This window comes from Lepisosteus platostomus, chromosome 20 (assembly GCF_059453375.1).
Source record: "Lepisosteus platostomus isolate fLepPlt1 chromosome 20, fLepPlt1.hap1, whole genome shotgun sequence".
Taxonomy (NCBI): Eukaryota; Metazoa; Chordata; class Actinopteri; order Semionotiformes; family Lepisosteidae; genus Lepisosteus; species Lepisosteus platostomus.
Window position 1 is genome coordinate 12770313 of NC_142630.1, and position 27244 is coordinate 12797556.

The following is a 27244-nucleotide window of genomic DNA, read 5'->3' on the forward strand; positions in this document are numbered from 1 at the left end:
CTTTATAATTTAAGGAACTTTTCTTTTATGAGATTTGAGTGGGGAGCTGGGATTTACAGTACTTGTTACATTGGAACATGCTGAAAATTAGGAACAACCACAACATTTCAGCTGTTGACCCTTCTCCTGAGGGGGAGAGAGGAAGGTAGCAGGGATATAAAACACAGCAGAACTTTGTACAGAGCAGCTGAGACAGTGAGATCAGGGGGACCACATTTCATAATACACAGAAGATGATGGAGAGGCATAGGTCCATGAGGAAGAGTGTAGGATGCATTTACAGTGAATTTTTAGTCTAGATAAATGTCTTTAATAGTTGTTCTTAAATACCTTTTAGTACCTGCCTTTGGAATGCTGCAAACAGGGAAAAAAATGGACATTGGCGGAAAAAAAAAACATTTTTCATATTTTCTTCAACTTTCCAAATACCAGAAAGAAAACACTTAAGGTGACTAATTCTATCATTACATTTTATTATTGGGAATTTTAAACTGCACTTCTAATCAGCTCAAAAGTATTAGGAAATTTTGATCCGCAATGCTGACATTTTCTTAGTGAACCAGAATTATTTACAGTACTACATAATTGAATTTGTGTATATCATTACTTTGGAGAAAAAAAACTGACACTTAAATAGCCCTGGAATTAAGCCAGAACCTTAGTCTGCTTCATTTTTACATCTTTAATCTTTTTTATTGGTGTAAAAAGGTGTTTAATCTGAGTTTTTCATTAGATCTAGATATTTAGAAGCTTGCTGCCTTCCGCTGGAAACTTTTTTTTTATAATGCAATGATCTGTTATCTCCTTGACTGCCTTTGAAGAGCTCCTCGTATGACCCATATATGTTACGAGTGCCATCTTCATAGAGCCTTGAAGGACAGGCTGCTGTAGGGACATCTGGTCCAAGTGCTTTCGGTATAATTCCCTCCCTGTTTTCGTAAGTGACAATCCTGCGGGCTCTTCAGCAGCATTCTGTGCTGCTTTTCTGGCTGACAAGTAAAAATGAATCGATGTGCATTGCTTCTGTTTGTTAAACTCTAATGTGAATCAGATAATCAGATTAAAAAGACAAAAATGTAATTGTTTTTTAATAAGTTAATTTAATGTAACTAAGATGCAGAGTAATTAGGTATTGAAGATCTACCACATAACACGTTTTTCTATGAAAATGCCATTGAGTATTCATAAATCTTTAGCCTGTTTAAGCTCTTGGGGAAAAATCCTTACATTCAGGTATAATCTCTTATAAAAGCTTAACCCATTTCTGCTGTAATTGCTTGTGCTGTGCATAACTGCACGAAGAAGTCACTTGAAATATGAAATGTAGAGGCATATAAAAAAGGGGGATACAATTATTTTGTCTTTTTTATGCTTTGATGTTAGTGGCATTAATACCTGATTTCTCCAAAAGCCAATGTATTGCATGTAGTAAATGATGTAATAAATGTACACTGGAGTTTTAACACAATTTCATTCTCATGTTACACAAGAGTCACTTAATTGGCTGCAACTGGTTAGTTTTGAACTTTCAGATGAAATTAGAATAAGAAAAATATGGTCTTCTACTTTATGATAACCTATTTCCAAGAAATACTATAAAACAATTTTTATTCCTCCGACAATCTGGATCTAACAACACCGTGCCAATTTTTTTAACTTCTTTGATAAAATTGAACACTTTCAAGTTCAAAACCTTTTCCCATGCCTACGTTAACAATCATGTTATGGTAAGAAATTCACTTTATTTAAATGAGATGGCACATAATTCGGCATCCACTTATATAAACTACTGTAACTATGATAATTCATACTTTTAATCTTGGGAAGTGTAGAAATTGGAGGTATTACAAAGGATTTTCTGTCTTTTTAAAGAATGTTTTTTTTTGCAATTAAAAATACATCAGCAAAGTAGATTTGTGTCAGATTCTGGCAAGAAATCTGGGATATGAGCTTTTTAATAAATGCAATACCAGGTTTCAAAGAGTTTGTAATACGCTGAAGGCCCAGAGGCCAAGATTCTACCCAAAGAGAAATGTCCTTCAGAAACTAATTACCCATTTAAATATGCACAGAAAAACTGGGAAACTCCTTGTTTAACTTGTCCGTTACTCACTTGTCCATACTCCAGGAAGCCTGAAGATCAATAATTTTAGAAGCACTCTGTTGACTCTTAGGGTTGCGGTGGACAGCTGTTGACTGAGATGCAATAATTAGATATAAGATCTCATATAAAATCCAGAATCTTTTTATCCTTTCAGAGGCATAAAAGCATGGAAATCTATAATGTTATGACCCTTGGGCATTAACATGAACAAGAAAACAGACAAATCAAACAACTGTGAAAGGGACACTGGTATGGTTTTAAGGTCTGTCATGAAAAAAACAAGGATATTTTTTGATAGGCATGGAAGGCACTATTTTCTGGTTGGGCCTGACTCTGAGCATCCTAGAGATAGTCTAGGATTTTATTTGGTTTAGTTGATGACCACTCTGAAGCCATTAACTCCATCACACCTGGAAACCCGTTGTCATTCATTAGGTAGTGAATTACTACAATAGATTAATCTTACTCCAGCCCCAGTGCCTTAGTATCACATGAGCTGTACGTGCAGCACAGTTTTAAATAGGTAAGGAATGCTCTCATTAAGTGTTCATAGTCATTAAGTATGCAGTAGTGAACTGTGCAATATGCTGTCTACCTTACACAGGGGTTGAGAAGATAACCTACCAGTGCAAGAAGAAAGTCTATTTCATGAGTATCTGAATATGGGTGTAAACTGTTCCAAACAAATGGATGATAAGATTTCCTGCAGGAGACAAAGCAAAACAATGTCTGTTAATATGAGCATACACTATCAGAAAACCTCTTAGTAAGGGCTACAGTAAGCATAAGTGTTTAAGGAAGTATCAACCAGTAGACAGGATGCCAGTCAATTGCAGGGTACACTCAAACAGTGATGATTTACAGACACCAGTTAAGCTTCTTGGGAGAGTGGGTGGAAATTGGAAACACCAGCCTACGTGGACGTGAGGGAAAGCAGGGAAACTCTGTATGGGATGTGCATCTCAGTCTGAGATCAAAACAAGAGCTGTGAAGCAACAGCAGTAACAAACATGTCAAAGCACTGCCCAAAATCCATTAATCCATCCATTTTCTAAACTGCTTTTACTAGTACAGGGTTGCAGGGGAGCCACAGCCTGTCCCAGCAAACAACAGGCACAAAGATACAAAACATCCTGGACAGGGTTCCGGTCCATCGCAGGACGCGCACACAGACACAAACACACACGCACACTCACACCAGGGCCAGTTCTTCCAGAAGCCAATTAACCTATCGGTATGTTTTGCGGGATTGTGGGAGGAAACCGGATCACCCAGAAGAAAATCACATGAACATGGGAGATCACAGAAACTCCGCATGGATTGCATGTGGAGGTCTGGAATTGAACCCAGGGCCCCAGTGCTGTGACACAGCAATGCTCACCACAATGCCACCATGCCACCCAAAATCTGTTAATATGAAGTGAAACCAAGAACACATATCCACTGATCTTATTCTAAATCTCTTATCTGCTATTTCCCCACTTTACACCTGAAGAAGCTCCACAGCCAAAACGTTGTGCCTCTTTTCTTTTCCTTTCAGCAGGGAATAAACCTTAACCTGTTCCGTTGCAAGAACACATACAGTATATGGCCTCCTTACTTCATGACTGAGGAAAGTGTCTTGAAAAGAACATTCAACCTAAAATACTTTTCGATGTAGCATTTTTCCAAGCTTATTTTGTATCCACATTTTTTTTCCCTGTGTATTGAATTGAAATATACTGTTTATGCAATCTCCTACTGAGGCAATTACACAGTCACAGTGGTTTGCCTTTCATTAGAAATCAAAACCTCTGCAATGATAAACTAGTTACAGGCCCCGCGTGAGACTCATCCACACCAAAAACAAAATTGATATTTGTACAAACATACAGTGATAATGTACAATTTAGGATTTAAGAAATGACGGCAGCAAAGTGAAAAATGTCAATCTGAAATTACAGCCTAATCAGGCAAAATTATCTTATTCTCTGGTTTAAAAGGATATAATCAGACATACTTTATATACATGTTACAATGATGAAACCTAAAAATAAATCTGAGATTAAACTGAAGAGTAAAATAGAAGGAATAACCATGATAACCCCATTTTCTACAATTCTATTTTAAAACCTGATGTCACAGGCTTCCCATACTGTAATTTTAAAAGTGGTCATTGTTTATACATTGAGTATATATTAATGTATGCAATAAATGAATGACAATCCATTTAAGTTAAAAAATTATTTGCATGATAAAACATGTCATATTGTTTCTTCTTAGTTTTTTACATATCGTTAGTTGCCTTCAGGTACTCACCTCTTCGGCCGTTTTAAGAGGTTTGCCCGAGAAGTTTTTTACATCTGAGCCTTGATCCTGTCCAGCTGCTCCTTGACCACCTGAGTGTGGGACGCGTGCTTCACCTGAGGAGGGACTGGCTTCTCCTGTGTTTCCTTGTAGTGCCTCTCCTTGCTGTCCTTGGGATCCTCTACTTTCGAAATAAGGCACTTAAAAGAATAACAAGGATAGGGAAGAAGCAGCACAGATGCAGTAAACCGCAAGATCCAGAAGGGATGACATACAGAACCAGTCTGACCTCGATTTCCTCTTTTTCACACTCATTGGAAAACCACCAAACACAATACAGGGAACAGAAAACCCGGTTGTTAAAGGATGAGAAAGTGCAATAGTAACACACATTTCCTAGAGAGTCAGGTCCGTGGTGATCGGCCTGCTTTTGTGGGTTTTTTATTTGTTGTCTTCACTTTGAATGCGTTTTATGATCAGTATTTGTACTTTCACACATAACAAAGGTCTCAGTAACTGGCAGTGAAAAACCCAAGACATGACTCATCCCATTCTGTCAGGGACATTCACCAAAGTAGCTTTTGTCAGACGACACTTAAGTTTCATCTGCTGTTAAGATGAAGAGTCAAGCAGTCAAGCAGAGTCCTAACGGCAGACTACTGGTGGGTGTCAATCGTGGGGTAGAAAGTTTTAATATAAGGAGCAAAACACAAATCTATACCTACTGTACATGTCTACAACAGGAAACCACTGCTTGAAATGTGTTTTTACTGTGCTGTTCATTCATGTGCTTGGATACACCATACCTCCCTTTCTTGGTGCTGCTCTGTCCGTCTCCTCCTCCTTGAAGCTGTCTTCATGTGTGTCTGGTTGTACAACACTTGCAGATTTTGAGTTCCATGATTTCCTGAGCTGCCCCTTGTCTGTGTGAGTAGTTATGCCAAGAATAAATGTAACCACCAAAATAAGTACAGTACTTTCAGAAAAATAATCATGGGGTGATCTGAACTGCAGACAATGAAAATCAGATAACCTGGATGGGGTAACATTCAGGTGCCAGAGAATATGCATAGATCTACAGTAGCCCTTTGCTTACCTTAATGGCTACGAGTAACATATTTAGGTTATTCAGGCTGATTGATTGCCAAGGATGTATTAGTAGATCAGGACAAAAATTATCATAGAATTATCATATCAAAATACAAAATCGATTTATTTTCCTCCACGTGAGAGCTTAGTTTCTGATGATAGTTTGAATATCCTCAGTTTTGTTATCTTATTATTATTTTATTGTTATCTTATTTGAACATATTCAAACTTCTGTTTTTGATGCCAGCTGGAAAAACAACAATACATTTTACACCATTTATTGTTCTACATGTTGTAACTCTTAAACTTCAAGTGCTGTGATCTGCTTTCTAGTTCACCTGCGAAGTGGACATCTTGCCTTTTGAGTCCTCATTTGTTGCCTTATCCTCAGAACTTGATCTGCTTTTGCTAGCCCAGTGGGAAACAAGGCCACATTCTGTCATTTTCAGGATTTACTTAATTAAAGGCTTGGAATCTCCAGTTTGCCCAGACCGCCCTGCGAAGAAAGAAGCTAAATTGTATTAAGGGAGCTCTGAGTATACGTAATGTTAGCTTCTCTGTCATGGTAACAGTTGGTAAGGTGGTTCGTTTGCAATACAAACCTACTCAGTGGCAGGCCAGGGTAAATACAGAAGATATTTTGAGGGTTGGTCATGTATTAACTTAAGCAGTCTCGTTCAGGATATTTAAGAGAAAGTTTTGTAGTTGTGTGGAACATCAGTTGTCTCTGTTCATCACTAGTTTGCACTGAAATTTTACGCATAAAACATTGTAACATGAAAAATTATACTTTTTACCATGTGAAATAATACATTTCAGACTCATTTCAGGTATAACATACCTTAAGATGGGCCACTACGCCAGAGCTACGTTGTAATATATATATTTTTTTTAATCTCGGAAAATGCAAACCGATATTTCTTTAATGTACTGTGCCAATACAAAAAAACTTTTGATTCACACAGATAAAGCTGTTTCGTCGAAAGTTTTCTATAACATTTTGTAGGTTTTTTTTATTCTCACCATTCATTGGGTGAACAGAAACAGGAAAGTTGTAATAGCGACTGAAACGTGCTTCTCTTACAGTTTGTTCTCTGCCGATTCTACCTTTATAGCAAGCTGTCATTTATATACATTAGGGGAACATCCTTTTTCGGTATTGGATAAGCATGTTCATATGATTTTTTTACTTCGATTTGCCTTTTTCTCTGGCTTTGATAAATGCATTATTGCTCAACGATAGTCCTACCAACTCATACAGTATGTAGGTTATTGAACACTAAGCTGTCGTTTTTGTTACTATATAGCGGCTGGTTTGGCATTTTAAACTATCCCCCTTTCCAACTTTGTGAAGTTTTGCTGCCTCTTCACTGTCATAACCGAGAAGGTAAAAAAAATGAATCGCCATAAATCAGCTACAAACACTGTTACATGTTGGCCCGGATGATAAAAGCACTATCATAAAAATGTTTCGAGGACAAAACGGAGTGTCCATTCATCTATTCATCTATTCTTTTCTTCAAAACGGCACAAGCCATACTCACACTCACAGCCTCTGCCTGGTAGAGAACAACTGGTAGGTGTCCCGAGTAAGACCTGCACTTTGAAAGTGAGTGGCAGTTCAGTGAAGGAAGGACGTGTTTTCTGATCGTTTGCTCGTGTAATATTTTTTTTTTCAGGTTGCAAATAGCGAATTTGAGCTTGCAAACCGCAGATCGCAGGGGATGTAACAGGGGGTCCGGAGTGACCGAGATTAGCGAGTGATGCGATCTGAGATTTCATGACATCTAAGCAGTTGCCGTGTGCAGGAAACGCCGCTGCACAACAGGCCTGTAACACAGGCGAATGTGTCTGAAACAAAATGCCTTAAGTGTAGCTTCGTGGATTACCAGGACAGATTTCGTGTGCGTTTGCATTAATCCGTTGGCCTAAATGGTTAGAATATGTGAAGCTAGATGGCTTTTTGCACGGATGAACAATCGAAAGCGAAATATTACAGATATATAGCATTTATATTTGCAGGACGTTATGGAGCTTTTTTCAATTCATGCTTGTGTTAGCGGACGAACAGTAGATGCTATAAATTGTTATCCGTGTGAATAATGCACAGTATTTTACCATATAACCATTTATTTTATCGCAGAGCGGTCACCTCCAAAACGGGATGCAAATAGTTATATCTCCTTATTTGCCCACAGTTGTTAATTCAGTTTTAATTAATGCCATTGTGTTGTACTCTTCATAGAGCTGGAGTACGATAAGCGGTGAACTCGGACCTATTCCGAGATGTAACGCAACGTTCATCTGTATCTGATCAGGCTATAATAATTGTGTGCTGTTTTACATTACCAACAAGTTGTATTGCGTTACCTAATTTTCGTCACTTTCAACCTTTTCAGGTTGTACTTGGATTTTTAAACAAGACAACAGAAATCGTATTTGACATGTCGCTTCTTAGCTGTAATTAGGTCTTCTATAGTCCCGAAATTTTCCGTAGCGTCGAGATAATTTAGTGTTGGGCAAATGGAGTCCTGTCCCCCTTGTTATGCAGGGTAAACGTTGTCAGATATTGTAACCGAAGCATTAATGATTGCACAATTGCTTTTGGTGACTGAAAAATATACCGTACTACCCTTTTCAAATTGGAATTTTTGTTTAGCTTCAGTCTACGTTTTTACCCCTTTTATCAAAAGTTTTCCTTTGTCGTTTTCACAATTATTTTGGAATAACGACCTGCAACGGACCACACAATGTAACAGCAGTGCATATAGCGTTTGTACTGCTGGAATCAGCAGAATAATACTCTAGTGTGGCAATGAATGGGTTACAGAACCGCCTCACTACAGATGTTACCGGTCAGTGCAATGGTCAGTTATCAGCGAGTTAGGAGAGAGTTTGCTGGAGTTTCCTGAACACTTTCGCCGTTTTCCAGATTCACTGCTGAAGCATGACTGCTCTGAGGCAGAGGAAGGGCAGCCGGTCCAAAGAGGTGCCCAACGAGAATCAGAAACTAGAGACAACGCAGGACATCAGAGACCAGACCCCAGCAGGTACAGTAGGAGGACTGGATGTGAAATCTTTGAAATATACAGCATTTAAAAATGAGGAAGGATAAGACATTAGGTTAGACGAGGAAAATCCTTTTTTTATCTAGTTGCTAGGGAGATGTATCTGTGCCTCCACAGAATGTGGTGATTCCATCCCTATCCAACTTCATCAAGTTTTAGTATTTTTTTTTCTTTTTTACATCTTTGATTTGTACAGTATTTATGTTGGTGGTCTCAGTAAAATGCATTTTTCTCAGGTGGTGCAGTATGGGCCGTCGTGTGGACAGTGACTGGATCTATCTTGGGAATGATCTTGGGTCTGTTGACTTCTGTCTATGTGGCAACATTACACGAAAACGACCTGTGGTTTTCCAATATCAAGGTAAGATCTCAAAGATAGTTTTAGACATCATGGTGTCTTGCAAAAAAAAAAAGTTTTATTTTACATTGGTGTGTATCATCATTATGGTCTCTTACAAGAAATATACTGGAAAAAATGGGCATTTTTCTAATTATATACAGTACCTAAGTCAGTTCAGAGGCTTTATATTTGTGTCAGCCTCGATTAACAGAACATTCCATTGGCATTCTCTTTTACAGAAAGCTGTAATGTAAGATCAGAAATTATGTATACAGTGGATCTCCATACATCTTGACATCACAGTCCTTTAATTTGTTAACATGTTCAGCATTAAAGTTATGACACTGTCTCTGACCCTTGTAAAGGTTTAAAAAATAAGGAAAAGACAAGAAAAGGTCATGCACTGAAATACTGCATCACTGCTTTGAAATATTAATAGATTTAGGCATTTTACTTTTGCTTTTGCATTTGGTTGCCTTATGAATAAAACATATTAAAACTGCACACAGGAGCAGTGTGTAGTGAGTTATATTCCAGATCCTACTTCATTATAGACTTTCTGAGTGCTGAGCCAGTGTTTTCTTCTTTATAAATATAATGTAGCCTTTAGTGTTCCAGTGCTGCAGTGGAATAGTAGTTTACTAAGCCAAAAAACATTACATTGTGGTAACTTTGATGTTTACTCTTTGTGGTGGTGTTTCATACATAAATGAAAACATTTTATCAAAATAGTTTTAAATATGGGATTCATAGATACTTTTTCTGTTCTTTTGAAACACTAAAAAACTTTAAACCATGTCTTTCGGAAACAAACAAACAATGCATCAGAGTTAAAAGGCAGATGGCAATTTCTTGGTATAGGTGAAATTCTATTATTCTTTGTTTACATGGAGGAAAAAAAATGAAGTCATTCTTCTGCATAGGGGGCTGCTGCTGTATAATGGCTACAGTACAGTATATCACCCAGGTGGGGGCTTCTATTCAGTGTTGGTCAAGTGGGTTCCCTCCTATATGTAATGTGCTTTGTGATCTTTCAGTACCATAGAAAATGCAATTTAAAAATCTTTTTAAACATCATATATAATTCCTCCATCTAAATCATTCATTTATTGTAGTTCTAGTTTTGTAGTTCCAGTCATGTTATTGAAGCCAGTACCCTGGCTTCTTTCAAGGAATGGTTGGATCAGATGCTTGGATCGATTAGCTACTAACTACCAGTCAAGCGAAATGAGCAGGATAACTTTTGGTTCTTTGTAATCATTGTTTTGTTTATAGTACATGTTGTACATTCATATTTTGGCTTTATTGTTTTTTTATTGCTGTTTTGAGCTGTATTGCATTTATTTCCAAGAAAGCAAGCAGATGTTCTCATTTATAATAAATCCGGGTCAGTTTCTATGTTTTGGCTTGGATGATATGTATTCAATTGGATACATTTCTAGAACACAGTGTTTAAAAAATTTCATTATGGAACAGGCAAGTCAAATTCCATTCTGCAGGGAGTTACCAGAGTGCTGATTGTGTCTGTAAATACTATTCCAGTTTTATTTATAAACCAGATTTCAGACTGAATCTCATATTTGAAGTGTAGGGCCGAAATAAAAGTGCACATAGCAACAGGAGAAAATATAGAATCATTTTACAGGTTATTTTGCTCTTCCCTTATTGTTTTTACTGTGACCTTTGCCACTGCAAGATTAGAGTAACACACGAATCAGGAACATTTCAATTTCGCAGTGCAGAAGAAAGAAACCAAAACAATTCCTACATTGCAGTGTCAGCTTTGAAACAGACATCATGACATCCAACCATACTTTTCCAGACAGAAATAATTACAAGAAAAAGGCTTCAGTTTAATTAAAGTTTAACACCTCATGATTGCGTTATTCCATCATCATTGCACTAGAAATACAGTATTTTTAGCTTTGTTTTAAGAGAGGGCTTTGCACAAATATCCTGCACATGTTGCCTCTGAGTTTAAAACAGATCCAGCTTCCCTACCGTCTGTACTCTTAAATGTTCATGTGGAAGGCTGTTGTTCTGTTGGAAGCGGCTGTTACTTTGCCTCTGAATTCGTCAGGTGTGAAATCACCATTATGACATTTATAGTACTTGCCGGGATTATTTTAGGGTGTAGTTATTCTTGTCTTTAAAAATATCAGTAGCCTTAAAACTGGCTTAACATTTTCCAAAACACATCCCAAGTTGCTTTTACTGCTGTGACGAAAGCCCAGCAGTCATGCACATTCTTTGTATCTACCCCAGTAACTCTTTTAAGAGGTGTTTGAGCCCCTGACAAAGAAGAACACAGCTGGGATTGCTGCTTCGATTTCACTTTCAATTCTGAATGCATTTTATTCTTTTCTCATGGAAAGTGTTGCATTTATTAAGAGCAAAACATAGGTTTAGCGGCAGGTTTCCTTTAGCTTAACAGTTATTTCATGAAAAAGCAATGTGATCATTCTCAAAGTCTATAATGTTAAACATCTGGATTAGGTTGAAATGTGTATTTTGTGAGGTATTCTTTCAGGATATTCGTTGTACATTGCCTCTGAATCTCAGTTCTCGAAAAAGCGCCACTGGTCACTTTAGGAAAATGGGAAGTTAGGGTAAATGCACAATATTGCTGTTAGAAACTGTCATGATGGAGTTGAGAAGAAGGAAAAGTTATCTAGGAAGGCATTTATTATTTTTCAATAAACAGAGTCTACGGTATTCTGGGATGAAGATCGGTTTAAGTTGTGTGAAAGAAAACCTCCAGCACTTGTATTTGATGTCAGAATTTGTTCAAAGTGGTATTGAGTTCGCTGTAGGTTTGGCCTTTGCTTTTGTAATGGGATTCTTTCACTCTTGGTGTAGTTATTCTTTGCATGAACATCTCCTGTGGTTTTCAAACCTAAAGGTAAGCAACACTTTAATGATTTCAGCACTTTAATGTTTCACAGAAGTGGTTGTATTTCCTGATAAGGTTGTTTTACAACAAAGCTGTTTTAAGTTTTTCTCTTTTTTTGAAGTAATTGACTGTTAAGAGTGCAGAGTGCTAGAGACTGTTAGTGTGTATTGGTGTGCCTTTTGTACCTGTAAAAAAAGTATTTCTTTTTGTGAACTTACCATTAAATCCTGATCCAATTGCAGGAAGTTGAGCGTGAAATTTCCTTCCGAACTGAATGTGGGCTCTACTATTCCTACTACAAGCAGATGTTACAGGCTCCATCTATAAAGCAAGGTAGTTTTTATTATTATAAACTAAGTCCTGAGTTTATATTGGATCAGTTTGGAGGAATAAGTAGACTGAGTATTTTAAAATCAGAGGAAGATGTAACAAATCAGTTGCTTAAGCTCTACTTGAGTATAAAGATAAATTGCATATTTATAAATTAGAGGAGTTGCTCTTTTAAGCGATTATCAAATAAGAGGCTGTTTTCTCAACCTCTTTCTCACGTGTGTATTATAGGCGCTGTTGCAATGTTGCACTGAATGTGTAATGTAACCTTGGTAACAACCACTTGGGAAAAGCAATAATATAAGATAAATGCTAAACTAAAATTTGTATTGAGACATTGAAGCACTGTAAGTCCTTCTGAAAATTATTTCAGTAGCCCTGAGGATAGTTTTCATTAATATTTTTTTTTTGTGTCTTTTATTAGGGGTTTTTGAGCTGATCAATGACAACAATACAGAATCCAAAAGAACAATTAACCTTCTGCAACGTATGAACATCTATCAAGAACTGTTCCTTAGCATTCTTTACAGAATCCTGCCTGTTCAGGTAAAATGACACATGCTACTTGGATTGCCATGCATAAGCATAACACTGCTCCCATTATATATACATTTTATTCATTGGTTCATTCAGTGCATAATAATTTTCAAGAAGTGAGCTGGAATATGTACTTGTCGATAGACTTATTGTTATGTTCCTATAAAACAGTAATCTGACTTTGCCATCTCTTGGATAATATTTCAATGCAGACCTTTTTATTTTCCAGGAGTATCTAGAGCCTGTGTATTTCTACATTTACACTGTGTTTGGCCTTCAAACAGTGTATGTCATGGCTCTTTACATCACCAGCTGGCTGCTCAGTGGAACGTGGTTAGCAGGAATCCTCACTGCCACCTGGTATATTCTGAACAGGTACCACTAACCCGAAAAAACTGATCCACAGTACTGCACTCTTCAGTTGTAGATGAGATTGAGAACTATCTGTAGCACTTTTTCACAAGCGTCAGTCAGTCACTCACTCACTGTAAAGGAACAAGTGATAGGTTTATTCCATGCTGAAAAGAGAAGAGAGAAAACGCAACATTTCGGCTGTGAAGCCTTCTTCAGGTGTGGCATGTGCTAACGCCTATAAAAAAGCATGGAATAAACCTATCACTTGTTCCTTTGCAGACCAGGCATGCTGACGCTGCTACCCACCTCAGCTTCTCACTGAAAACCTTCAGCAGTTGAGTATGTATTTTTGATGCGTGCCTTTCAAACTAGTGGAGAGGCAAAAGGTGATGCCCAGGATGCTCGATAGAACTGAATTCTGTTTTTACATGTTCAGGGACCTAGGCATCCACACTCATCATAAAAAAAGAATTGAAACACATAATGTAGGTGTTTGTTTCAAAGTAACTGAGTACACGGAACATTAGTTGTTAAACCAAAATGTACAGTAATATTACTATTACAAGACTGAATGTATGTAATAGTACATATCAGTGTGTGTTTAGTAGCAGACTATCTTGGAAGCTGTTTTATTCACTGTTTAGGATTTATACTTTCTCAAGCATCTGACACTTTCCTTCTTTCTCATTGTATTTATGCCAGCAGCATTGCAATCTTGTAGCCCAAACCTGTCAGGTCTTGGAAGCTACACAAGGCTTCTTCAGATTAAATGTCCAGATTGTGTACAGGTTAAAGTGCATAAAAATGCAAAGGTTTTAGTTACACTGTAACTGTTCTCAGGATGCACTTTTGTCTGATTTCTTCTTTTTGTTCCATGATACAGAGGGTATCCCATCTGAATGTATAGATGGGATATACAGAGGGTATCTTTCCCATCTGAATGTATTTTGATCTTAAGCAGGACCTACACACCATTCAAGAGGTTAAACTGTGCACTTTTAAAGGCTAAAAAATTGACAGTTCCATTTTGGCTACAAGGATGTGGCGTGTCTTGTAAATCCACTATTCACAAAGGCTGAATTCATGTTCTGATCTTCATGATTTAACACATTGATGTTATAGTTTTACTGTTGAGCATCTCTACATAGGAATGTCTGTGTGGTGTTTTGCTACAGCATGCAAACCACCTACACGGGAATACTGTTTTTTTTCACACATTCCTGCTGTGGGACAGCAGACCACCAGGTGTTGTTAAAGGGTTAATTCCTCTGACTTTTCTTTCAGAATAGATACCACCCGAGTAGAGTTTACCATTCCTCTGAGGGAGAACTGGGCTCTCCCATTTTTTGCCCTTCAGGTGGCTGCTATCACATATTACTTAAGACCACATCTGAAGCCACTGCAGCAGGTAAGAATGAAAAGTAGAATCGTGTATTCTGCTTTGAGGACTTAATAATTATTAATATATTAATAATTGATGCTTTTTGTACCCTGGATTTGAAATAAAATCTTTAACCTACCCAGGTATTAAAAATGCTGTATAATAGAATTGGCAAATCTGACCATTAATAAAGCATTATAGTGTGGTATTGAATCAGATTTAAATATGAATAGGCAGATTACATCATAATCTGGAATTTATTAAGTACTTCAAGGCTTATGCTAGAAGATTAGTCTTCTTAGACTGTTCTGTTGAATTGTATTTTAATGTAATTTTCACTGTGTGTTAAAGTGGACAGTATAAAATTTCTGTGGAATGTGCCCATGCAGATAACACGATTCAACAGTCCTGATATTTGTAAATGTACCAAAAATTAAAGAAACATTTTTTTGTTTTTGTCTTTTTTTCTTTCAGAAACTGGTACTTTCACTGATCTTCATATCAACGCTATGCTTTAGTTTAACCTGGCAGTTTAATCAGTTCATACTGCTCATCCAGGCCTTTGTTTTCTTTTCACTGGACTGTTTGGACTTGGCTGTACCCAGACAGGTGAGTTGTCTTGGTGTATCATCATTTAGGGGACTCAGTTCTGTTTCTGAACAGCCTTTCTAATGGACTGTGATCGTATATATATACTGCATGAGGCTTCTAAAACTATTTTCACAGTTGTGTTTTAGAGGTGTGCACCATGAAGCAATAAAATCTGGTACATATGCAGATTGAACCATTCAGCATTTACCCCATTCTAGCCCAATCTCAGAAGTTAAAGATGGCTGGGCCTGGCCAGTACCAGGATGCAAAACAATTTGGTGACCAAAAAACATTTTGTAGGAGCAAGCGTCCTTCAGATGAGCTGTTATGTTGAGGAGATCAGTGTGTTAGCTAGCAAAGGACTGAGTAGGGTTGATCACACTTGCACTTTTCTAGCTAACTGCTACATAATGGCTGCCACATGTCACTCAGGTGGGTGCTACACTTCAGTGGTGAATGAAGAGGGTCCCCACCTAATTGTAAAGAGCTTTGGGGTGAAAATACTATACAGGTCAATGGATCTGTTTGGGATTTTTATTTAAACTATACTGTTCATTATTTTATTATACATTATTGTTATCATATATTGTTGATTAATATTATTCCCTTGAATACCACTTTGCATCTGATGAGCTGCATTGGATAAATAATCAAAGGTTAATTCTGAGCTAAAAAGTTGAAAGTAAAAAAAAACAACACTTCGCCTTCTTCAAATGTCATGTATTAATGAGCTACTGAAGCACACTTCCAAAGCTAAATCCCATGCTTCCTTCAAGTAACGGCTGGGTGAGAGTATTTTACCAATTAGCTGCTAGCAACTAAACAAGCTTTTTGGGCCTTGTTGTTTGCAACCTTTCTTGTGTTCTTCTGCAGATGTTCACAGTCACAAAGCTCAGGTTGGGAGGTTAAAGCATCATCAACAAATGTATTGGGAAATTGTGCAAAATAAATCCTGCTAATTGGGAAACACTTGGAACTTGTAACTGGAGGTGCATACAGCATATACAGTACATCATTACGCCTGGTCCCTGTAGAGGATTTTCATAAATAACATGAATTCTTATTTTTAAAAATATTTTTTTTACATTGACTACTTCTATGAGCTTTCCATGATTTTCTACCCGTTTATTGTGTATACTGAAGTTTGAAAGAAGTGTTTGTAAGAGGTGACTGTCATCTGCTCACAACATCTTGCATTCTGAAAGGCAAATGATCTGAAGATTCAGACAAATTTACTCAAGTTGTGTTTGAATATTTCCATAGGTAACAGCTTTGTACCTTGTTCATGCTGTAAACCTGTTCCTGGTATGGCTACTGCAGTTTTGTAACTCAATGCTTCTGGGATCCCTGGTGCTAAGCTTCATCTTTGCTGCACTGATCGTGAGGCACTTTCAGGTAAAGAGCGCCAGGTTGGGACCTGCCAGTACTTGAGGGATATCGGTATGAATAAAATGCAAAGAGGCAAAATCTGGTTCCTCAGGGTCAATGGATTCTTTCTAGGAAAGAGAGAATGTGGAAATCAAGGATGCCTTTCATGAGATTCATAGCAGTAGTGCTGCTCAAACCCAGCAGTATGAATTTTTTTTAATCCCCTGGTCCCCCCCTCTCTGCATTTATTCATTAACCTTGGTTGGGCTTTGTCAAAGGAGACATAATGCTTTTAATTGCTGGCTGACTATCATAGTGCCTGTAAAGTCACTACCAACAGAACACCATAATCAGAAATCCCTTAAAACGTACATAAGTGGACTGCATGCTCTGTTATTTGCAGAATGCTCATCTTATTGTGGACGAATAGCCTGAAGGTATAAAGTTAGAAAATATCAAGTGTTGTATTCTTCAGTGATTTAAGCATGAACATTTAAGGGAAACACTGTTCTTTTTCAAGATTAATCTATTTTCCAATAATGATAGGAATGGAATGGACACTCAAGAACACTGCTCTTTTTTCAATGCTGTTGGCGTTGGGTGGTTCTAATTCAGATGTGCTTTTGTATTTCCTAACAGAGGAACCTGAAAGTTGGCAGTTTCCCAGTAAGGATTGGAAAGCTGTTTGTCCACTTGATTCTTGTTTTCAGCTTAACATTTATTTTCAATTATTTAGCAAAGGTGAGATTTGTTCACTACTGTCCCCATTTAAAATGTGCTCACAACTGACATATTCTGTACCTTAAATTTAATCTCATGTGTGTTAAATAATTTACATATATTCAAGTATTTACTATGATTTCTTCTTTCATTTGCTCTTTAATATCATCACACATGTGCTGAGTTCTGAGTGTTTTTCATTGTTTTTCCTAACGTGTATTACAGAAAGCTCTGATGCTCAAATCTGATGAACACATTTATAAGTTCATAAAAGCAAAGTTTGGACTTGGTTCAACCAGGTATGAGAGACTTTTAATTCCCCATAAGTCTTTTGCTGTTAACTATAGACATGTTTTATCTTAATACCGTTGACAGCTTAACAGTTTGTGTTTTATTTCTTCACTCTTGTAAAAAGCACTGTGTACTTTGTGCATTCATATTCATATTATTCTGCCTTCTCTTTTTCTGCTTCAGTCATTTTTCCAGATTTATTACAGGATAATTTGTGAATTGTGTTGATAAACAGGCCTGTGCTTTCTTTATTTTATGATGCCCTAGACATACAGTACTGAATTACAATATACCTGGAATTGGGAACAAACTGAAAAAATCAATTTTGACATATTACTTTTTTTGGTGTTCCTCATCAAACCTTTCTCAACAGAGACTTCGATGCCAAGTTGTATCTGTGTGAAGAAGCTTTTGGGCTGATGCCCTTGGATACATTTGAACGTCTGGCAGGCACCCTGGTGCTGTACCCTTATATATGTGCCCTTACGGTCTTCGTGATCATACTGGCATGTGTTGCTGTTGGGAATCTAAGGTACGCTGTGTTCCCCTGAGTTCTAGTTCAACAGTGAACAAATTAGATTATCTTCGGTTTCTGACTATGCATTATTATAAACTGTTATTATGATGAAGATGTGCAATAAATTGTGTTGGTACAAAGTGATCCTGTCTAGGTGTAATTTAAATGTCTAGAATGTGCTAAGTGTTATTGCACCTCCAGCTTGTGTGAGTGGGCTGTTTGCTTTTTTCAATCAAGATGGAGTCTTGCTGTAGGCAACAAGGCTTTGTAGTAATCAGCATGAAAGATGCTAATCACTTGTCTCAATAAAGATGTGCTTTATTACACAATTAAAGTTGCCTCCTTTTTAAGACAAGTGCGTTTATTTGTGCCTGTACTGTATATCAATAAAAAATGTATATGTGCATATAAACTGAATCTGATTAAGTCACCATACAAACTTGTTTGTTCAATTCCTGTTTTAGTGATTCAAATGGCAGACCTCTGCAGACCCAAGAAGAGGAGAAAATGATAAATATAAGACCAGACGTTGCCTACAATGTGTTACACACTGTTTTCTTTGGGCTTCTTGCATTCAGTACAATGAGGTAATAATATAACTTGCTAAAACATTGTGCATTGAAAAGAATCTGAACCCTGAACATTATCTCTTGAGCTCTAACAGCGGTGCTGTTTTTCTACAGAATGAAGTACCTATGGACTGGCCACATGTGTGCTTTCGCAGCATATGGGGTGTGTAGCAGAGAAGTGTGGGGGCTGTATCTAAAAGTGATCCGCTTCCACACAAAAACAAAGGTGAATTACCATCCATCCAACATCGTACAGAATCGTTAGTTAAGAAATTGTTTCTAAGTGACACTCTTAATGTTCAAATTTGACAAGACCACTGCATTCTTGGAGATTTGTTCCTTTATCCAATTTTAGTTTTCTATCACATTTTAAGTACTGTCCTAATGGGATGGGTATTAAGAAAATGCTGATGCCATGCCTTAAGTTTTCTTTTTTAACATTTCACCATGTCTTCTGAAACAGCACAGCACAAAATTGCTGTTCAGTGTTGATTACATCCACAGTGTAAACCAGGGGTGGGCAGTGCTGCTCAAGGTGGGACAATATATCTTCAGGTATTTTAGGGTCTCCTCAAAAGACCAGTACCTGAAGCACTGAGAGGAGCTGGTCTGGTTAAGCCAATAACTAGGTGATTTCAGTTGTTAAGAGCTGAGCTGGACACACTGACCTACCTGGACCAAGATCGGATACCCATGGTTTAAAATAGGGGGTTTTACTTTGTATGTGTGTGGGCATGTACTTGCTGCCTTAGTAATTACACAGAATGCAGTATGTGCGAATCTGACCTTGCTACATTGTTTAAAAACATATCATCATTAACTGAAATGTTTTACCTGGACCATAAAAACAGGAACATATTAAGATTCAGAAACTACCAAAGTCACCACTAGATGGAGAGAGAGGCACAGTAAAATTCCTTCAAATAAAGGTTATAAGGATGGTTTTGAAATAACATTTTTCAATGGGATGTTTTTATTTTCTTTAAAAGTGTCTTGACATTTCTTTCACCATATTTATTATTTTTTTCCTTGCTCCTTTTTTTCTTATTTTAAGGAACAGCTGATCCGATACACGGTCCCTTTTTTGATTCTTGCTTTCCTTTATTACAAGGTGAGTTTCAAATGTATGTAATCACCATCACTCAGTTCATGACTACAATGCTATATGTGAAATCTTGCATCTGAAGCTTTTTGAATGGCAGTGGAATGTGGCTCCCAAATCAAAGATGCATGTCCACTTCTCTAGTTTTAACTTGGTTTATTTTCTAAAGGTTTAGTCCCTGAATGGGAAATTGGATTTCATATTGAAAACTGAGCATACCAATTCATTCCAAGTCATTTTGCAGGAGAAAATAGTCATTTTGCAGCTGACATTCTTAAAAATACTTATAGTACTTGGCTTAACAACCTCTTTTCAGTGATTCAGTTTCAGTAGCAGTAGCATGTTTGATTTCTTGTATCTTACCAAGGTATGGAAATCAGATACTTTGTACTTTTTCTTAATTTCTTAAGATTTCAAAAAATAAAATCTTGTTACATTCTAACAGAGAGCAGGGATTGAAGAATAGTACATACCTGTATGTAATTACATTTCTTAAATGTGAAGGGTTTCTTTTTTTAATTCTTTCTTTTGCTTTCAGAAACAGCACAGCTGTATCTTCTGATATGGCTGCATGATTATTTTTCTGCTAAAAGATTTGATCAGAATTTATAGGCAGTAGGCCACATGATGTTCATGTTGTATTGAATGCTGTGAAATTATCAGACCTTGAGATACGCATCTTTGAAATCACTACCATTTAAAGGCTAATTTCCTCAATGTTGTTTTTGTTTGTTTTGTGTTCTGTGTACTAAGTTCTGGCCCAAACTGATGGAAGAAATTTCAGAACTGAGAGAATTTTATGACCCAGATACAGTAGAACTGATGAACTGGATTAGGTAAATATTTTTTTATCCTTTAAAGGAAGAAAAGATTTGCTTATTTTAAAGATCAAATTTGGTGGTAATGTAATCGACTCTACTTACATGAATTGTAGATTAGGATATACAGCATGAATAAGACATACTGCCTTGGAAGTGGCCCAGCCACTGGCAAGGATTCAGCCTTGAGTGGAATAATGCTTGAATAAGATTGGAGTTATGTGATTTACAGGAATTGGCCAAATTCATTTTACACTTTTAAGATACACTACTCTGGAAACTAGGGCACCTAGATGTAATGAGATTCTATGAGGCTCCAGAAGAAATCTTTATTCCTGTGATGGATTTAGTGTGTCAATTTACATTCACGCCTTTACAAGATTCAACAGGATGTACATCTGAACTAATTCTTTCCCACTGGTAATTAAATTTAGATGAAAGAGTTAAGCAAGGATCATGTTTCCTGAAACCCATGGCTAGGAAATCTTTTTTTTTTTAATATGTAGATTACTCCATTGCAACCTCAAGCTTTAAATCGTGTGCAAATAATCTAAAAAAAAACTTCAATTAACCATTTGCAGAAAAAAGTCAAAAGTAATCTTGCTAAATAGTGTATTTCTTGTTAAACTATCTCTTGACTTTTTTCATTGTAAAACCAACCTAATGATAACATATTGTGAAAAATGTGTTTCTGTTATCCCCTTACAATTTTGAATATTATCGAAGGTCTAATGCGTTTGCTTTCAAAACCGAAGTGGAGTAATATAAATCAGGGTGTTTCTAAAGGTTACTGATAGGAGTATTACTTAGCTGGATGCATTAATTTGCAGTACAAGAAATGTAAAATAACAATGAATGTCATTCAGGTAGTCATTTTGACATTAACAGATTTTTAAAGGATTGCAGTTATACACTGTCACTTTGATCATTTGATCACATCCTTATCTCTTCAAATCCTAGGTGCCATACTCATGTAATGTTCCACAACTATGTCACAACTATATTTCTTTCTTCTACTTTAAGCGGTTGTATTATTAGTCACAGCTAAATAGAAGTCACAAAACTCATCACTAATCATCAGTAGCTGGTGTCACTGCCTCTACCTGGGTGACTTCTGTGAGTTTCAAGCAGCTGCACAAGTTGCTTAAATTTAAGTTGCATGATCTTTTCTAAACAATCCCAAATCTGTTAACATGGCTGTTATGATCAGTGATAATTACTGTATGATAGTATACCCTCTCAAAAAAAATGACTCATAATACAGTTCTGTAGATTTATGTAGAAAGTAGAAAGTTATGTAGAGTTGTAATTAATATGCATTCCAGGCAGCAAAGGGATATTTCTACAGCTCTATCTGGCAGAGCAGGAACAGTGATTAATTATATGCACATCAGATGTTTCACGGGGCTATGTAACTGATGATCCAGGTCATCTTGAAGAATGTTTGCTTCACGAAAAGCACTGTTTTTGCAGAGAAGAATTTGATAGCAAATTCTAGTACTATAATGATTACAGTATATTAAAAAATCTCATCATTTGCACTTAGGGCCAATTCCTAAGACAAATGAAAATTCACATATTGACTGTTCCATTTTACCAGTAAAGGATCTCAGTGCATAGGTTTGTTTGGGAACCCAGAACAAGGCTTATACTACTGGATCTGTCTCTTGTATACAATTCTCTACTGTCACAAACATGTATACACAATAGATAAAAAGTGTAATCATGTAATGATTAAGATGTAGCTTTTAAACCCCCATGGGGTTTTATCAGTTTTTGTGCCAAAATGGGACAAGTAATCTAATACAGTACCATTTAAATTGCAGTTTGGACAAGCCTACTTGAATATTAAGTATTAATTTATAATGCATTGAAATCCATTTCCTGGCATTGAACTTTGTCAGAGGCTAAATCACAGTGCTCAGTGAAAGTTATCAGTTGGTGTTAACATTTGTATGACATTTCACAGTGACTGAAATAGCATATATATATCAAGAAAAACAGGCATATCATTCTAAATTTCTTTTTTTCTGATCAGCTTTAATTAGAGTGATTGAAGTCTACATTCCATTTCCTTATAAGAAAGGGTGGGGCCAGCTTTGCTCAGATTCTCCATAACAGCCTGTCAGCAACTTCTGAATTAATTGACATTTCTTTCAAGAAACATGATGATTCTTTGATTTCAATTAAAATTGCTTGTAAAGAAGGTTGCTAAATGAGACACCTGAAGCCAAGGATAAAGCCAGCGATACAGTAAATGAAGAGGTAGTTCATTTGCAGAGAGAAAGATTGTACAGATTACTCCAGAGGGGACAACTTTCATCACAGTCCTTTTGAGGTGAATTTTCTCTGTGTTTACAGCAGCCAGCAGTCTGTAACTGAGCAACATGGTATGGTCTTTTAATTCTGTTTTTGTTAATGGTTCAATTACAACACCGCAGTTCCTTCTGCTAAACAGTAATTTATCTGAGATCTGAACAGCAGGCATTTTAAACCTTCCTTCCCGATTAAGCCATCCATCGCAGGGCAAACGCACAGACACAAACACAGACATGCACACACTCGCACCAAGGGCAATTTTCCCAGAAGCCAGTTATCCTATCAGTATGTTTTTGAACTGTGGGAGGAAGCCGAAGAGCCCAGAGGAAACCCAAGCAAATATGGTGAGAACATAAAAACTCCATACAGACAGCACCCCAGGATACTAACCACTGCTTTACCGTACTGCCTATTGCTATGCAAAAAAAATAAGACCCACTGTTGTTTCAGGTATATTATTTTACTTAGTACTGTTAACACATAGAATTTTTGCATGATTGACTGTAGACACTTAGAAAATATCACACTTAATTACATTGCCGTTTTTCCTCTCTGCTGTTTTTAAGCTCCAAGACATCAAAAAAGGCAGTGTTTGCAGGAAGCATGCAGCTTCTAGCTGGAATCAAATTGTGTACGGGGAGAGTGTTAACGAATCATCCTCACTATGAGGACAAAGTCCTGAGAGAGAGAACTAGACAGGTAAGTCCTTTGGTGATTCCTGCTCGTTTATTCACTTTGAAGATCCACGTCCTACTGTGATACAACCTACTGTGTGTGTCGCCAACCTACTGTGTGTGTCGTGAAAATAATTTAAAATAAGTTTTCTAGTGTGTAATGAATTCTGCTGTCAAATATTACATGTAACGAAGAGCAAGAGTACAGTATATACATAATGATGTATAAAGAGGAAGTTATTTATGTGAACACCTGTTCACCAGTAGGTGAAATTTTAGATAATTCTTCTTTTAAGGAAACATTTCAGTATTTCAGTACAGAGAATGGATTTGCTGTGATATTTATTATTATTATTATTATTATTATTATTATTATTATTATTATTATTTAGGCATTTTATAATACTTATTTTCTGATGGAAGATTTTGTTCAAATTCATGTTGCGGTTCAGAATATACATTTTTTTAATAAAATGAACTGGCCCACATCCTTTCCTCTAAACCTACAAGTGCATAAGGAGTATTCATTGCCTGGCAGGTTTATACCACTGACTTGTCTTTCTTTTACTCATTTATTTGCAGGTTTATCAGATATATGCTCGGCAAGCCCCAGAAGATGTGCATAAGATCCTGCGTGCCTTTGGCACAGACTACATCATTCTTGAGGACAGTATCTGCTATGAGAGGAGACACAGCAGGGGCTGTCGGTTACGGGATCTTTTAGATGTTGCAAACGGCCATGTAAGTATGGGGATGTGCCTTACCACTGAACACCTGCAGATACTGCGTTGTACCGTGGTGTATCCTGTAAGCCGCTCGGGACTGCTGAACAAAATCTGTCACTCTCGAAACACTTCAAAGGGTGACAGCGTGTGACAGTACATTAGAGGAAGGGATTTGGCTTTCTCTGATCTTTCAAACAAAGGTAAAGAATAGAATAAAAGGGAGAAACCTGTTTTATTTTTTTAAAGAATGCATTGCTCATTATTTTGATTCTCAGTGACAAGCATGAATACTGTATTAATGCTTATTAGCATATTTTTCCTTAAGTCAACTGTTGCCGCTAAATAAGAAATGAAGTTCTGTATGGAAAATGCGGTGCTTGTTGTCTTTCATACACATTTTTCTCTAAATTATGTGCTGATCTGCTTTCCAGTTTAGCCTAGCCTTTTTAGGAAATTGCTATCCTTTGCCTGGATATTATCAAGAGCAGGTTCAGGGGTTGTCAGCCTCTCCCTTGGGTTTTATTCCTACTTTACCTTTTCACTTTTTTTATTTACAGTAAGTAGAGAACATTTCAGTATTGAAGGGAGTTGTTAAAACAAAGCTGTGTCATTGAATAAACTTTGCCACATCTTTGAAGGTCTGAATTGACAGTAAACGGTGTTAAAGTTTGCACTGGTTCTGAGCTTCCATAGGGCTCGTAACTAGCAGTATTTCCTGCAAACTCTGGCTCGTGTTTTTATCCAGTCTGCTACGTGTCTTTTAGATAATGGATGGCCCGGGAGACAATGACCCCGATTTGAAACCAGCTCTGCACCCTCGCTTCTGTGATGAAATTAAAACAGACGATCCCTCATACACAAAGTACTTCACTCGCATATTCAAGAATAAGACGTTTCATGTTTACAAGCTGAAAAGGGTTAAGAAGAAAGCACAATCAAACAAAGAGAACGACACAGGTGTCTAGAGTCCTTTCCGGCCAGATGCCATTTCGTTATCTCATTATTTTTTCATGCAGCGCTGAAGCAGGGAAAGCACTTTGCTTTTCTTCCTACTGTTTACACTGCTTGTCAAATTCCCAAATATTCCACCTACCCAAGAATTATCTGCAATCAGACTCTTTCATTGTCTGCCTGATTAGAGAGCCGCTGTGATTAGCATGCGTTGAAACTGAGCAGATGAATTTGGACTCAGGTTTTACAACAGACCGGCCAGTGGCAGTACTAGATGAGAAATGTTCAAGTAACTCAAGAATTTAAAAAATCCTTAAAAGTTTCGAAAGCAAAAAGAATGTTTTGACCTTAAAGCAATCGGAATCGCCGAATATCCTGCAGAGATAGCCAAGCTGCTTCCCCTGGTTATCTCAAGTCTGAGTCATGACTGTGCCATTGGTTTCTTTTTGAAACATCTCTGTCTCCAGCACATATATTTAAATGAAGACTTGCTGCCTGTTTTAAAAAAAAATTAAAAAAGATCTACAGAGCACCTGTAAAAATCAGTGTTTGTTTTAATGCAGTGCAGCCGGATAGTCCATATAATACTTTAATGTGCTAAAATGTGTATATTTTCAATGAGAATAAAAAAATGTTACGCATGCTCAGAATTGTTTAGCTGTTTTCAAGGTTGTGTGTCTTTACCGATTGTGGTAGTTTCGTTTTTTGTACCTATAATGTGTTACTTATGAACCTAAGATCAGTGTCTGCAATCTGTTTTAGGGGAATACTTAGCAACAGTCTAAGTTGCTGTTGCCAGAAAAATGCAGAACTATTAGATTAATGAAGAATGTTGGAGAGAAACACGATATAAACACTATATTTAGACAGGTCATTCCTCCAGAGTTGCCTTCTTGTCACTGCTTTTCATTCTAAGAAGAACCTTGTATATATAATTTGGTGCATTCATTTCTAGGTTTGTACATTTGTTCAGCTTGTTCTTGTTGCTATTCTTTCTAGTGGATAACACTATTAACAGCCAGTTTTCATAAAGAGAATTGTCTGATGAACGATTGTATTGATGAATGTATAAAATACATTTTTAATACACCATCCATACAATACATGTATTAAACACACCATCCATAAATCTTCCTGAATGCTCTTTTCAGTTTATGGATGGTGCAGGGTTAAAGCATTCAGTATTTGTCTGACTTTCTTTGTCACCAGTTTGGACAGTACCAACCTTTTCATATCCAATCCCTTTTTAAAGAAATTCCTGGATTTTGAGAGACATTTAAAAAATAAACAACTTGAGAGTATTAAAGTGCCTTTAAAGTTGTTTTGTTTTTCAGTAGTTATGAGTGGTTTCTCTTTTAAATTGAATCAGGAATGAGTCACACCTCTTATTAAAAAAAAAAAACATTTGTTATTTGTTTGGCTGTGATTTATTTACGCAACTTTTTTCTCTTAGTGCCATAGTACACTTTTTCTGCAATTTGGGTCAAAAAAGCAAAGTTTTTGTAAAATATTTACACATATACAGTATTTGTTGTTGTGTCGAACAATTAATAGTCATGTTTACAATACTGTTTTGTACCTGGTGAAATGCAGCAAGTTCAGTAACACGTTTCCATGACAATGGACATTCTATCTGCACATTTCTTCCTGAAAAATGAAAGTAATATAAAACATAATTTGTTCCCTTCCTTAATATAAATCTGTTTCTCTAATCTACGTGTGGATTTACAGTCCATAGAATCTACATTCCATCTGAAGTCCTCAGTGATTCAGTTGTGTGATCAATAAAATATATAGTGCAGTAATTTTGCACTATTTAAAAGCAGATACTTTTAAAGATGCCCTTGAGTCATTAAACCATTAATTTCTTAAGAGTAAAAGAATGAAAAGGAAGAGATCCGAGAGACCCTGCAGTCCTCCAGGAATTGAGTCAAAATAAGTGGCAAATGTAATATTACATTTATTTAGAAAAATCTAATTAGTAATGCAATATTTTTAACATCCCAAAATTACCAATATCTGCTGCATACGCCAGTCTGTGAATTACATGAGTACAACTTGTGAAGTAGTAATTAATATGGCCTTTTCTTTTTTGTAATGTTTCGTGTCCAGATGTCTCAAGCAATTTGCCAATGCCTCCAGTTGAGATAAGCATTTCAATTTGGGATACTAGGTTTTACGTGCATCTCTTTGTATTTTAATAAAATCTTAACGCTA

The 27244-nt window shown here is 36.8% G+C and overlaps 1 protein-coding gene and 1 long non-coding RNA gene across 7 annotated transcripts; one reads left to right on the forward strand and one right to left on the reverse strand.

Moving 5' to 3' along the window:
- Positions 1 to 456: 456 nt before the first annotated feature.
- Positions 457 to 7154, reverse strand: LOC148644512 (uncharacterized). Its single transcript, XR_015928777.1, has 7 exons — positions 7024 to 7154; positions 5818 to 5975; positions 5197 to 5313; positions 4403 to 4590; positions 2729 to 2807; positions 2114 to 2196; positions 457 to 985 (listed from the first exon to the last, which is right to left on the reverse strand). It is a non-coding gene; the product is annotated as an uncharacterized LOC148644512 (long non-coding RNA).
- On the forward strand, positions 6649 to 27244 carry dpy19l3 (dpy-19 like C-mannosyltransferase 3). Of its 6 annotated transcripts, none has more exons than XM_088614501.1 (19): positions 6649 to 7055; positions 8412 to 8529; positions 8784 to 8908; positions 12023 to 12113; positions 12535 to 12656; positions 12877 to 13022; positions 14286 to 14409; positions 14857 to 14991; positions 16237 to 16368; positions 16981 to 17082; positions 17287 to 17360; positions 17726 to 17884; positions 18334 to 18456; positions 18553 to 18664; positions 19493 to 19549; positions 20294 to 20376; positions 23244 to 23376; positions 23934 to 24092; positions 24841 to 27244. In XM_088614501.1, the coding sequence occupies exons 2-19, from the start codon at positions 8427 to 8429 to the stop codon at positions 25039 to 25041; spliced, it is 2181 nt and encodes a 726-aa protein (XP_088470627.1). In that variant the 5' UTR covers positions 6649 to 7055; positions 8412 to 8426; the 3' UTR covers positions 25042 to 27244. The 6 variants fall into 6 exon arrangements, with proteins under 6 accessions (XP_088470627.1, XP_088470626.1, XP_088470632.1 ...); XM_088614500.1 differs by having other exon boundaries at positions 6961 to 7088; XM_088614506.1 differs by having other exon boundaries at positions 6961 to 7088; positions 19499 to 19549.